This window comes from Sceloporus occidentalis, unplaced genomic scaffold, assembly GCF_023333645.1.
Source record: "Sceloporus occidentalis isolate IW3139 unplaced genomic scaffold, rSceOcc1.0.p SCAF_51, whole genome shotgun sequence".
Lineage (NCBI taxonomy): Eukaryota > Metazoa > Chordata > Lepidosauria > Squamata > Phrynosomatidae > Sceloporus > Sceloporus occidentalis.
Genome location: NW_028317031.1, coordinates 3803008 through 3816988, shown reverse-complemented (window position 1 = coordinate 3816988; position 13981 = coordinate 3803008). Strand labels below are relative to the sequence as shown.

General features: G+C 35.4%; 1 protein-coding gene across 1 annotated transcript; it reads right to left on the bottom strand.

Annotated features, from left to right (window-relative positions):
• Window positions 1-255: 255 nt before the first annotated feature.
• On the bottom strand, window positions 256-2175 carry LOC149288482 (cytochrome c oxidase assembly factor 7A-like). The gene is made up of 3 exons (XM_089491810.1): window positions 2070-2175; window positions 1335-1475; window positions 256-704 (listed from the first exon to the last, which is right to left on the bottom strand). The coding sequence occupies exons 1-3, from the start codon at window positions 2173-2175 to the stop codon at window positions 256-258; spliced, it is 696 nt and encodes a 231-aa protein (XP_089347936.1).
• Window positions 2176-13981: the final 11806 nt, after the last annotated feature.

The window sequence follows — 13981 nt, the reverse complement described above, 5'->3', positions numbered from 1 at the left end:
ACAAATTCTGAAACTAGAATCAAAAAGCATTTTATTGATCTGCCTGAATGTAATCAACACGCAGACGTTTTCCACAATCACGCCTCAATTTTGCTGGACGTAAAAACAAAAGGGTCAGTGTGTGCATGTACTGTACCAATGTATCCAGCACATTATATATTTATGGACTGAACTTCAGTATAAGAACAATGCTGATAGAAAGGTGCTATCAAGATCCGAAAGCACAGCTTTTCCTGTAATCAGCCCGCAAAGTTCTCATTCACCGAATGCAATTTGTGATACAGCTTCTTTCTGCTTTGTATGTAGTTCCTTGGCCCGCTTTTTCAAGGATTCTGCTTTGGAGTCATTTTGGCTCACGCCATCCCCCAGCTTGTACATGCGGCTAGCATTGGCGCATCCCCATAAATGCCCCAGGTCACATGCCTTTTCAGAGTAATGTAGAGCCTTGTTCATGTCCTTAGCTATACCATTATCTCCTTGTAGATACATGGCGCTTAAATTAAAACAGCTTGCTGCCAGCTTGCCCTCACAGGCTTTCTCATAGTAATCTCTTGCCGATGCAGGATCTGGTTTTTCCTCATTTACACGTCCGTCGTGTAACAACAGTCCAACGTTGTGACAGGAGTCAACAGACTTCTTCCCACCCTTGTTGCAAGACTTCAGAAAGCAGTTGTAGGCAGCCTTCAGATCCACAGGCAAACCCCCTGCAGAAAAAAATATATTTAAAAACTTTTTTTATTAGACTCAAAATTATTGGAGACATTGGCTTACAATACAGCCATGCATTATAGCAGGGTGTATGAATAGTTAAACTTTTGATGTAGCATTTTTCCAATTTAAACATTTAAATAACGATGTATTGATCTGTATATATCTATTTAATTTTACAAGCGTGTCTGGAGACAAATCGGAGCCATGGCCTCTCGTCATTTCCATGTAACCTTGCAAGCCAGAAAGCTACATTGGCTCTAATAAATTCTCATTGTTTTCATAGTGCCTTCCAGCCGTAATCTATAAAGTTTGGGTTCCATGTAATAAAGGTCTATGATCCTGGCCAAGATTGCGGTAACAGCAAATACATCATATATTTTTAAATAAAAAAAAATTCTACGGCTCTACATTAATGTTAATGATTTGACTTCTTAGCACAATGATGAATAAATGACACAACTTTCAAGAGGGACTCCAAAGGTTTTTGACCTGACAACTAATACCCTCCATAGCTTTATGCAGCATCAGAAAATGACCCTGATTAGCACCAGTATAGTGACTTAAAGCATACATATAGTCTTTTAACCCCTTAATAAGACATTACTGACAAATGAAATACGTACCTTTCCCCGTGACATAATATGCACCAAGTTTGTAGCAGCTCTCGCTGAGCTCGTTCTGCTCACAGTTCATCTTCAATAGTTTTGCTGCAGCCTCAAAATTTTTCTTGATTCCTTCATAATACTCTACGAGCCTATGGCAGCCTGAAAGAAACAAACATACACCTGGAATGATTCACTCGCACTCATTAAACAGGGATATGACTGAGAACAGACAAACACCGAATCGGTCCAATCAGCAGGGACACTCCATTAACGCTGATCAGTGCAATTGTTAAGTTGAGGAACACATTTAAAGCATCCAAATAAATATCATGTATTGCCAGAGAACTTCCAAACGTGATATCAACATACCTGGAAACTCTCAAGATATGCCGCCCAGCCCAGAGTCTCAGAGCTTTTTGCCTCAATCTCAGGGTGAAGGGGCAGAATCTCAGGGTCACACAGTCTGTAGCTGACTCATTCACACACTACACCGATCTGATTATGCCAAAGCTCTCCAGTTACACTTTTAAACACAAGTATGTCATGGTTGATATGCCTGCTTGAAGGCAGGTGACTGAAATAAATGTTTTAGAGGCATTTGGTAACGCATTCAGCACTTAATTCCGCATTTAAAGGGTGAATATTGAATGAGTTTCAGGGTCAGGTCATTTAGAATGTTCCCAGTCGCCATAAGCAGAATAAGTAGAGTCAGCGGTCCCTTTAAGCAGAGTCAGCGGTCCTTGGGTGTCTCACCTTCTGGCTGCTTTTCCTTGTAACACTGGTAGGTATACTCCGTACCGATATTATCCAAATATCCCTTCACTTCCTCCTCATTGAGAAAATCTACCGGCGCAGCCATGTTTCCCACATGCACCGGTCACCCTGAACTAGAAACTCCGCCCGTAGCCGGAAGTGACTTGGTCTCCTTGGTGATAGATCGGACAGCCACAGTCTCCGTCATCTTCGGAGGCGTGGCGTCGTAGAGGGGGAAAAAAAAAAAAGGAACCAATCGAGCTTGGAAGCAACAGGCATACGATGATTTTAACCAGATGTGCATTTGAAAACGAGGCTTGAAACGCAGCTGCAGCTGCTTTCTAAAGCCGTAGCTTTAATACAAAAGTGTGACAAGGAACTCAGATAATCCTTTCTTTCTTCAGTGTTATTTGACCACGGCGTACCTGTGCGTGAACACATATAACAGTCTCCATTTATGTGACATCCATGTTCAATATATAGTCTTATGTTTAAATTAACCAGATTTAACAGACAAGGAACGTGGAACCTGAAGTCCACAGCTCTGAATGAAAACAGCCCCTGCCCTGCATAATGTATTAATAATGAATGTCCCCAGTTACTGGTTCCTCTTCATATGACACATTTCCCATGTTCATTTAACGGTCTGACCATCTATGAGTCACACTCTCTTTTTTAATGATCAGTAAAACCACCTTGCTTCGCTACTCCATATGTTCAATTATTGGCACAGCGGTCTCCACTTCGTCTTTGTGGGTAGTACATGCGTTGACATGACTTGTGGCAAGGGTGGATGTCAAGGGGAGGAATCGGTGCTGAATACAGAAATAAACGCTCCAGCACACATTCTCTATCCGAAAACCATTGTTGTCGGTCATTATATTTCGGGAAGCTTTTCTTAATAGTAATTACCCTAGTTTATGAATTATGCTTGCAGCTATCAAAGAATAGCCTGCAGCATGTATAATGAATGCATGACTGGTCTGGAAATGGTTACTCTATTGAAAGCAGATCTTAATTGTTTCGATACCAGCTTGCAGTATGACGAGTTCACTTCGTACACTATCCCACCTTACACGCATGGCATACTTCTTGGGGCATTCAGGAAATTAGACATTTTCTGGTGTTAGGTATTCCTATGTTACGGCAGAATCTGCAACTCCCTCGCTGTGCTTCCCCCGCTAAATGAACATATTGCTCTCTCATCTGGATTAAGTGATCATACATAGGAACATTACCGTGGTCTCTGCATGCATGGTTGCTTGTATTAAATAGTCTATGACTCAGTAGCACAGCAGGGGTTAATTCCCACACTAGCATTGTTTGCAAAATGTATGGATCAAGAGTTTGCAGACAAGCTGGACATTTTTGCTCAACAACATCAGAATGCATTAGGAAGGACCAACCTCCGGTAACATCTCCTGCAAAGAATGGACCGGGAATAGCGAGCGCATGGAGAGATGTTCTATCGTCTCCCTATTTAAGAATGCATTGCCCAGGGCTAGCTCAGCCATTCTTGCAGGAACTGCTCACCATGCTTCGCCCTTCACAATCCATCATGGTATTGGGATGATGAAATGCTAAACTCCCCTGCAAACTCTTGTTGTTTGTAACACTTCAATATAATTACAAAAATACTGAAACGCACCAGTGAAATGTTATGACCCTCCACCCATCAATTTAACTATCCATAATCAGAGGTGTATGTAAGGTATGGCACCTATGGGTCGTGCCATAGGCGCCATTTGAAAGGGGGGCGCCAGTGAGCGGCTTTTAAACGCTGTCTTTTTTTTTTTTTTGATGCAGAGGAGAGGGAGGGGCCCCTAGCAACTGCTCAGGGCCCCTCATTCTCCTCTGCGAGGCCTCTACCTCCGTCTATGTGCCGGTATTTCATGCTGAGCGCCGGAATATGACATCATATTCCAAACGATACATTAGGTAGCGAGGGCCTGGCTCGCAAGCTAAAATCTAGAAAGGACGGGGTGTAGCAAGAAACATTTGACGTTCCAGTTGTGATCCCTATTGCACAGCACATAATAAATGAGTTTGTTTTGTATCGTCATTTGTCCAATACATTGTGCTGGATATGGGGCTGAGCAGAACTGGCTGTAATAGTTCAGTGCTATGGTGCCATCTAGTGCTTATTCTAATTCTGGCACTTTCATCTGCAGAACCATACATGCTCTGGTTATTTCATCATTATTTTTATTATTATTATTATTATTAGTTCAGCGCCAACAATGTCCACAGCATTTCTTACTTTTTATACATTAAAAGCGTCTGACAAAACTAGAACTGAAAGATGAAGGCAAACCAATATATTAGGTAAAGAGGAATCTGCTGGCTAATTCCGTAGCGCTGTTTAAAATGACTATTTAAAATGACATATCACATTAAAACGTACTGGAGAACAGGAAGATAAGCCGGGCTCTCACAAGCTTACAATCTATTTCTCCTGGAGAAAGTATCACTTATATATTTTATATATATGATGCCGCGCCTTATGCTCAGCTACTGGTTAGGAATGTGGTATGACTTTGGGTTGAAAGATTCTCAAATGTCAAGAACATGGCACAATGTCACATTTTTTAGGGAGGTTTTTACTTGATATTTTTTGGTCTGTGTATCTTTGAAATGTGGTTTTTACTTAATATTTTGAAGTCTGTGTATCTTTGCAATGTTCAGTTTTAGTTTTCAGAATCGACCGCTGTGTTATTTTACATATTTTGCAGATCCCATATGCAGCTAGTTTAATTAAAAAAGAAAAACTTGGAACACATCTCAGCAAGAGTTAAAAGGTAAATACGTGGTTAAACCCGGAGCTTCTACCCCGCAAAATAATCTGTCATTGCCTTCTGTTTGACTGGTTATTCAGGGCCCTCAGTCAGAATAGTATCCAGAGATGTATCTTGGCAAGGTCCTGCCCTAGACATTACTCGAGGGAATGCCCCATCCACCCCCACACACCCCCTTTATCCTTTCTACTATGCTCAGAGGGTAGTACATAAATGGAACAGTCTCCCCGCAGAAGTGGCAAATACAGTGAGGGAATTGAAACAGGCCTTAAAGTGCCGGCGCCACATAGCAATCCTCGGCTTATTATTAAAATATTAAGGGAAATTCTTTGTATTTCTTTCTTACAAAAGTCAGCAAATATGGTGGCAAGAGTAACAAGTGGACTTTGGAAATTAAGGACAATTGATTGACCATTGCATATAGAAGCTAATACATAATGTCTGGGCTTCCCGGCAGCACCAAAGTATGTGACAACGTGCGCCAGTCTTACGACGGACAGAACCACAACTGATACATTCAACCTTTGTACCTCGGAAAATAATAATAATGGCTGGTCGGCTTGGATTGTTAAAAGCCGCAACCAACACCATGTGGAAAAAGAACTGAATTCCATTCTTCAATGGTGTAAAAAAACAAGATGTCGGAGACGCCAAGGATGGACGTTTAATCTGAGGACTGCGAGTCGGCGTTGGCCCTACTGATATTATATTCTGCTTGCTGTATGGATTAAACTGTATCCCCCTTGAAGATAATTTACAGTTTAATATTAAGTGTAATTATGACTATAATCTCTGTTCTAAAACAGTATTTATCTCCGTTCTAGTAGTTTCTTTAATATTTATGTGGATAAAATGTCTATAATAAAACAAAATCAAGTGATAAATCAGTTACAGTATTTGCTCGATTATAAGACGACCCCCAAAATCTGAATATTAATTTAGGAAAATAAGAAAAAGCCTGCATATAAGACGACCCTATAGGAAAAAAGTTTTACTAGTCAATAGTTTTAAAAACCACAACAGACAAAATGGCAATTTAATTTTATTTATTTATTATTAATTACAACATTAATTAATAGTCCAATTAATTAGGCCACACAGAGCTGATCATGGTGACAGCTACCTCTGAACTCACGGAGAGTCACCTTTCAGCACGCAGGAGAGGAAAAACCCCCTTAGGGGGAAACCTCTGGGGAACCATGGCTTGAAAGATTGTCCTTCCCTCTGGACACAAAGAGGTTAACTGTGAACTTATACCTGTAGAGAAGAAATGGCAAAACGTAATAGACAAATAGCTCAACACGGAAGCACAAAACCTCAGTGGATAATTATGCCTCCACCGCAAGCTCATTCCCTTGAATAGGCTGCCTTAACATCATCAGTTCAATACAAATGGGCATGGCATTAAACATGGAGATTGCATTATACATGGACATAGCATTAAACAACGACAAAGCATTACACATGGACATACCATTAAACATGGAGATAGCATTAAACATGGAGATAGCATTAAAGATGGATATAGCATTAAACATGGAGATATCATTAAACATGGATATAGCATTAAACATGGATATACCATTAAATATGGACATAGCATTACACATAGAGATAACATTAAATATGGACATAGCATTACACATTGAGATAACATTAAACATGGACAAAGCATTAAACATGGATATAGCATTAAACATGGACATAGCATTACGCATGGATATAGCATTAAACATGGACATAGCATTACACATGGATATAGCATTAAACATAGATATAGCATTACACATAGAGATAACATTAAACATGGACATAGCATTACATATTGATATGGCATTAAACATGGACTTAGCACTACTCATGGACATAACATTAAACATGGAGAGAGCATTAAACATAGACATAGCACTACTCATAAAGATAACATTAAACATGGATATAGCATTAAATATGGAGATAACATTAAACATGGATATAGCATAAAATATTGACATAGTATTACACATGGAGATAACATTAAACATGGACATATGATTAAACATGAACATAGCATTACACATGGATATAGCATTACACGTCGAAATAGCATTGAAGATGGACATAGCATTACACATAGACATGACAATAAACATGGACATAGCATTGAACATGGACATAGCACTTCACATGTATATGGCATTAAACATGGACATAGCATTACACATATAGATAACATTAAACATAGATATAGCATTACACAAAGAGTTAACACTAAGCATGAATATAGCATTAAACATGGACATAGCATTATACATAGAGTTAAGATTAAACATGGACACTGCATTACAAATGGACATAGCATTAAACATGGACACAGCATTAAACATGCACATGGCATTACACATAGAGATAGCATTAAACATGGAGATAGCATTACATATAGACACATTAAAAATGGACATAGAATTAAACATAGAGATAGCATTTAACATGGACATACCACTACTCATGGACATAACATTAAACATGGAGATAGCATTAAACATGGATATAGCATTAAACATGGAGATAACATTAAACATGGATATAGCATTAAATATGGACAGAGCATTACACATGGGGATAACATTAAACATGGACATAGCATTAAACTTGGACATAACATTAAACATTGATATAGCATTAAACATGAACATAACATTACATATGGAGATATCATTAAACATAGATATGGTATTAAACAAGGATATAGCGTTAAACATGGTCATAGCACTACTCATGGAGATAGCATTACACATGGAGATAACAGTAAACATGGATATAGCATTAAACATGGACATAACATTACACATGGAGATATCATTAAACATGGACATAGCATTAAAGATAGATATAGCATTAAACATGGACATAGCATTGCACATGGAGATAACATTACACATGGATATGGCATTAAACATCGACATTGCATTAAATATGGATATAGCATTAAATATGGACATATCACTAATCATGGAGACAGCATTAAACATGGATATGGCATGACACATGGAGATAGCATCAAACATGGACATAGAATTACATATGGAGATAGCATTAAACATAGATATTGCATTAAACATGGCTATAGCAAGAAGCATAGGGATAGCATTAAACATGGACATAGCATTACACATAGAGATAACATTAAACATGGATATAGCATTAAATATGGATAAAGAATTAAACATGGACATTCCATTACACATAGAGATAACATTAAAAATGGACATAACATTAAGCATGGACATAGCACTACACATAGAGATAACATTAAAAATGTATATAGCATTAAACATGGATATATGGCATTAAACATGGAAATAACATTAAACATGGATATAACATTAAACATAGATATGGCATTAAACATGGACTTAGCACCACTCATGGACATAACATTAAACATGGAGAGAGCATTAAACATGGACATAGCACTACTCATGAGATAACATTAAACATGAGGATAGCATTAAACATGGATATAGCATTAAATATGGAGATAACATTAAACATGCATATAGCATAAAATATGGACATAGTATTACACATGGAGATAACATTAAACATGGACATAGGATTAAACATGAACATAGCATTACACATGGATATAGCATTACACGTGGAAATAGCATTAAAGATGGACATAGCATTACACATAGACATAACAATAAACATGGACATAGCATTGAACATGGACATAGCACTTCACATTATTGCATTAAACATGGACATAGCATTACACATATAGATAACATTAAACATAGATATAGCATTAAATATGGATAAAGAATTAAACATGGACGTAGCATTACACATATAGATAACATTAAACATGGATATAGCATTAAATATGGATAAAGATTTAAACATAGACATAGCATTACACATAAAGATAACATTAAACATGGATATAGCATTAAATATGGATAAAGAATTAAACATGGACATAGCATTACACATATAGATAACATTAAACATAGATATAGCATTACACATAGAGTTAACACTAAGCATGGATATAGCATTAAACATGGACATAGCATTATACATAGAGTTAAGAATAAACATGGACACTGCATTACAAATGGACATAGCATTAAACATGGACACAGTATTAAACATGCACATGGCATTACACATAGAGATAGCATTAAACATGGAGATAGCATTACATATAGACACATTAAACATGGACATAGCATTAAACATAGAGATAGCATTTAACATGGACATACCACTACTCATGGACATAACATTAAACATGGAGATAGCATTAAACTTGGATATAGCATTAAATATGGACAGAGCATTACACATGGGGATAACATTAAACATGGACATAGCATTAAACATGGACAAAGCATTAAAGATAGATATAGCATTAAACATGGACATAGTATTACACATGGAGATAACATTAAACATGGACATAGGATTAAACATGAACATAGCATTACACATGGATATAGCATTACACGTGGAAATAGCATTAAAGATGGACATAGCATTACGCATAGACATAACAATAAACATGGACATAGCATTGAACATGGACATAGCACTTCACATGTGTATGGCATTAAACATGGACATAGCATTACACATATAGATAACATTAAACATAGATATAGCATTAAATATGGATCAAGATTTAAACATGGACATAGCATTACACATAAAGATAACATTAAACATAGATATAGCATTAAATATGGATAAAGAATTAAACATGGACATAGCATTACACATATAGATAACATTAAACATAGATATAGCATTACACATAGAGTTAACACTAAGCATGGATATAGCATTAAACATGGACATAGCATTATACATAGAGTTAAGAATAAACATTGACACTGCATTACAAATGGACATAGCATTAAACATGGACACAGTATTAAACATGCACATGGCATTACACACAGAGATAGCATTAAACATAGAGATAGCATTAAACATAGAGATAGCATTTAACATGGACATACCACTACTCATGGACATAACATTAAACATGGAGATAGAATTAAACATGGATATAGCATTAAACATGGAGATAACATTAAACATGGATATAGCATTAAATATGGACAGAGCATTACACATGGGGATAACATTAAACATGGACATAGCATTAAACATGGACATAGCATTAAAGATAGATATAGCATTAAACATGGACATAGCATTGCACATGGAGATAACATTACACATGGATATGGCATTAAACATCGACATTGCATTAAATATGGATATAGCATTAAATATGGATAAAGAATTAAACATGGACATCGCATTACACATAGAGATAACATTAAAAATGGACATAACATTAAGCATGGACATAGCACTACACATAGAGATAACATTAAAAATGTATATAGCATTACACATGGACATAGCATTAAACATGGATATATGGCATTAAACATGGAAGTAACATTAAACATGGATATAACATGAAACATAGATATGGCATTAAACATGGACTTTGCACTACTCATGGACATAACATTAAACACGGAGAGAGCATTAAACATGGATATAGCATTAAATATGGAGATAACATTAAACATGGATATAGCATAAAATATGGACATAGTATTACACATGGAGATAACATTAAACATGGACATAGGATTAAACATGAACACAGCATTACACATGGATATAGCATTACACGTGGAAATAGCATTAAAGATGGGCATAGCATTACACATAGACATAACAATAAACATGGACATAGCATTGAACATGGACATAGCACTTCACATGTGTATGGCATTAAACATGGACATAGCATTACACATATAGATAACATGAAACATGGATATAGCATTAAATATGGATAAATAATTCAACATGGACATAGCATTACACATATAGATCACATTAAACATAGATATAGCATTACACATAGAGTTAACACTAAGCATGGATATAGCATTAAACATGGACATAGCATTATACATAGCGTTAAGATTAAACATGGACACTGCATTACAAATGGACATAGCATTAAACATGGACACAGTATTAAACATGCACATGGCATTACACATAGAGATAGCATTAAACATGGAGATAGCATTACATATAGACACATTAAACATGGACATAGCATTAAACATAGAGATAGCATTTAACATGGACATACCACTACTCATGGACATAACATTAAACATGGATATAGCATTAAATATGGACAGAGCATTACACATGGACATAGCATTAAACATGGACATAGCATTAAACATGGATATAGCATTAAATATGGAGATAACATTAAACATGGATATAGCATAAAATATGGGCATAGTATTACACATGGAGATAACATTAAACATGGACATAGGATTAAATATGGATAAAGAATTAAACATGGACATAGCATTACACATATAGATAACATTAAACATAGATATAGCATTACACATAGAGTTAACACTAAGCATGGATATAGCATTATACATGGACATAGCATTATACAGAGTTAAGATTAAACATTGACACTGCATTACAAATGTACATAGCATTAAACATGGACACAGTATTAAACATGCACATGGCATTACACATAGTGATAGCATTAAACATGGAGATAGCATTACATATAGACACATTAAACATGGACATAGCATTAAACATAGAGATAGCATTTAACATGGACATACCACTACTCATGGACATAACATTAAACATGGAGATAGCATTAAACATGGATATAGCATTAAACATGGAGATAACATTAAACATGGATATAGCATTAATATGGACAGAGCATTACACATGGGGATAACATTAAACATGGACATAGCATTAAACTTGGACATAGCATTAAACATTGATATATCATTAAACATGAACATAACATTACATATGGAGATATCATTAAACATAGATATGGTATTAAACATGGATATAGCATTAAACATGGTCATAGCACTACTCATGGAGATAGCACTACTCATGGAGATAGCATTACACATGGAGATAACAGTAAACATGGATATAGCATTAAACATGGACATACCATTACACATGGAGATATCATTAAACATGGACATAGCATTAAAGATACATATAGCATTAAACATAAACATAGCATTGCACATGGAGATAACATTACACATGGATATGGCATTAAACATTGACATTGCATTAAATATGGATATAGCATTAAATATGGACATATCACTAATCATGGAGACAGCATTAAACATGGATATGGCATGACACATGGAGATAGCATTAAACATGGACATAGAATTACATATGGAGATAGCATTAAACATAGAGATAACATTAAACATGGATATAGAAAGAAGCATAGGGATAGCATTAAACATGGACATCGCATTACACATAGAGATAACATTAAAAATGGGCATAAAATTAAACATGGACATAGCACTTCACATAGAGATAACATTAGAAATCTATATAGCATTATACATGGACATAGCATTAAACATGGATATATGGCATTAAACATGGAAATAACATTAAACACGGATATAATGTTAAACATGGAGATATTATTAAACATGGAAATAGCATTAAATATGGACAGAGCATTACACATGGAGATAACATTAATCATGGACATAGCATTAAACATAGATATGGCATTAAATACGGACATAGCACTACTCATGGAGATAGCATTAAACATGGACATAACATTAAACATGGTTATAACATTACACATGGAGATATCATTAAACATGGACATAGCATTAAACATACATATAGCATTAAACATGGACACAGCACTGCACATGGAGATAACATTACACATGGATATGGCATTAAGCATCGACATTGCATTAAATATGGATATAGCATTAAATATGGACATATCACTAATCATGGAGACAGCATCAAACATAGATATAGCATGGAACATGGAGATAGCATTAAACATAGATATTGCATGAAACATGGATATAGCAAGAAACATGGGGATAGCATTAAACATAGACATAGCATTACACACAGAGATAACATTAAACATGGATATAGCATAAAATATGGATAAAGAATTAAACATGCACATAGCACTACTCATGGAGATAACATTAAACCTGGACATAACATTAAACATGGACATAGAACTACAAATGTATAAAGCATTAAACATGAACATAGCATTACACATAGAGATAACATTAAACATGGATATAGCATTACACATAGAGTTAACATTGAGCATGGACATTGCATTAAACATAGATATAGCATTAAACATGAACATGTCATTACATATAGAGATAACATTAAACATGGATATAGCATTACACATGGAGATAGTATTACATATAGATATGGCATTTAACATGGATATAGCATTAAACATGGACATAGCATTAAATATGGAGATAACATTAAACAGATATAGCATTAAACATGGACATAGCATTACACATAGAGATTACAATAAACATGGATATAGCATTAAACATGGACATAGCATTAAACATGGACATAGCATTACACATGGATATAGCATTAAACATGAACATAGCATTACACATGGACATAGCATTACACATGGATATGACATTAAACATGGACATAGCATTAAACATGGACATAGCATTAAACTTGGAGATAGCATTACACATAGAGATAACATAAAACATGGACAAAGCATCACACATAGAGATAACATTAAAAAATTACATTGCATTACACATGGACATAGGACTAATCATGGACATAACATTACATATGGATATAGCATTACACATGGATATGACATTAAACATGGACATAGCATTAAACATGGACATAGCATTAAACATGGACATAGTATAACACATGGGCATAGCTTTACACATGGATATAGCATTAAACATGTACATAACATTAAACATAGAGATAACATTAAACATTGAGATAGCATTACACATGGATATGGCATTAAACATGAACATAGCATTAAACATGGACATAGCACTAAACATGGATAAAGCATAAAACATGCACAAAGCATTACACGGAAAGATAACATTAAACATAGACATAGCATTAAACATGGATATAGCATTGAACATAGACATAGTATTAAACATGGACATAACATTAAAC

What these genes read in the sequence shown, in the direction of transcription:
- LOC149288482 (XM_089491810.1), bottom strand. Translation starts at nt 2,175, where the DNA reads ATGGCTGCGCCGGTAGATTTTCTCAATGAGGAGGAAGTGAAGGGATAT. An exon ending in CAAGGAAAAGCAGCCAGAAG is followed by an intron (nt 1,476 to 2,069) that starts GTGAGACACCCA and finishes TGTTTCTTTCAG; the next exon opens with GCTGCCATAGGCTCGTAGAG. An exon ending in ATATTATGTCACGGGGAAAG is followed by an intron (nt 705 to 1,334) that starts GTACGTATTTCA and finishes TTTTTTCTGCAG; the next exon opens with GGGGTTTGCCTGTGGATCTG.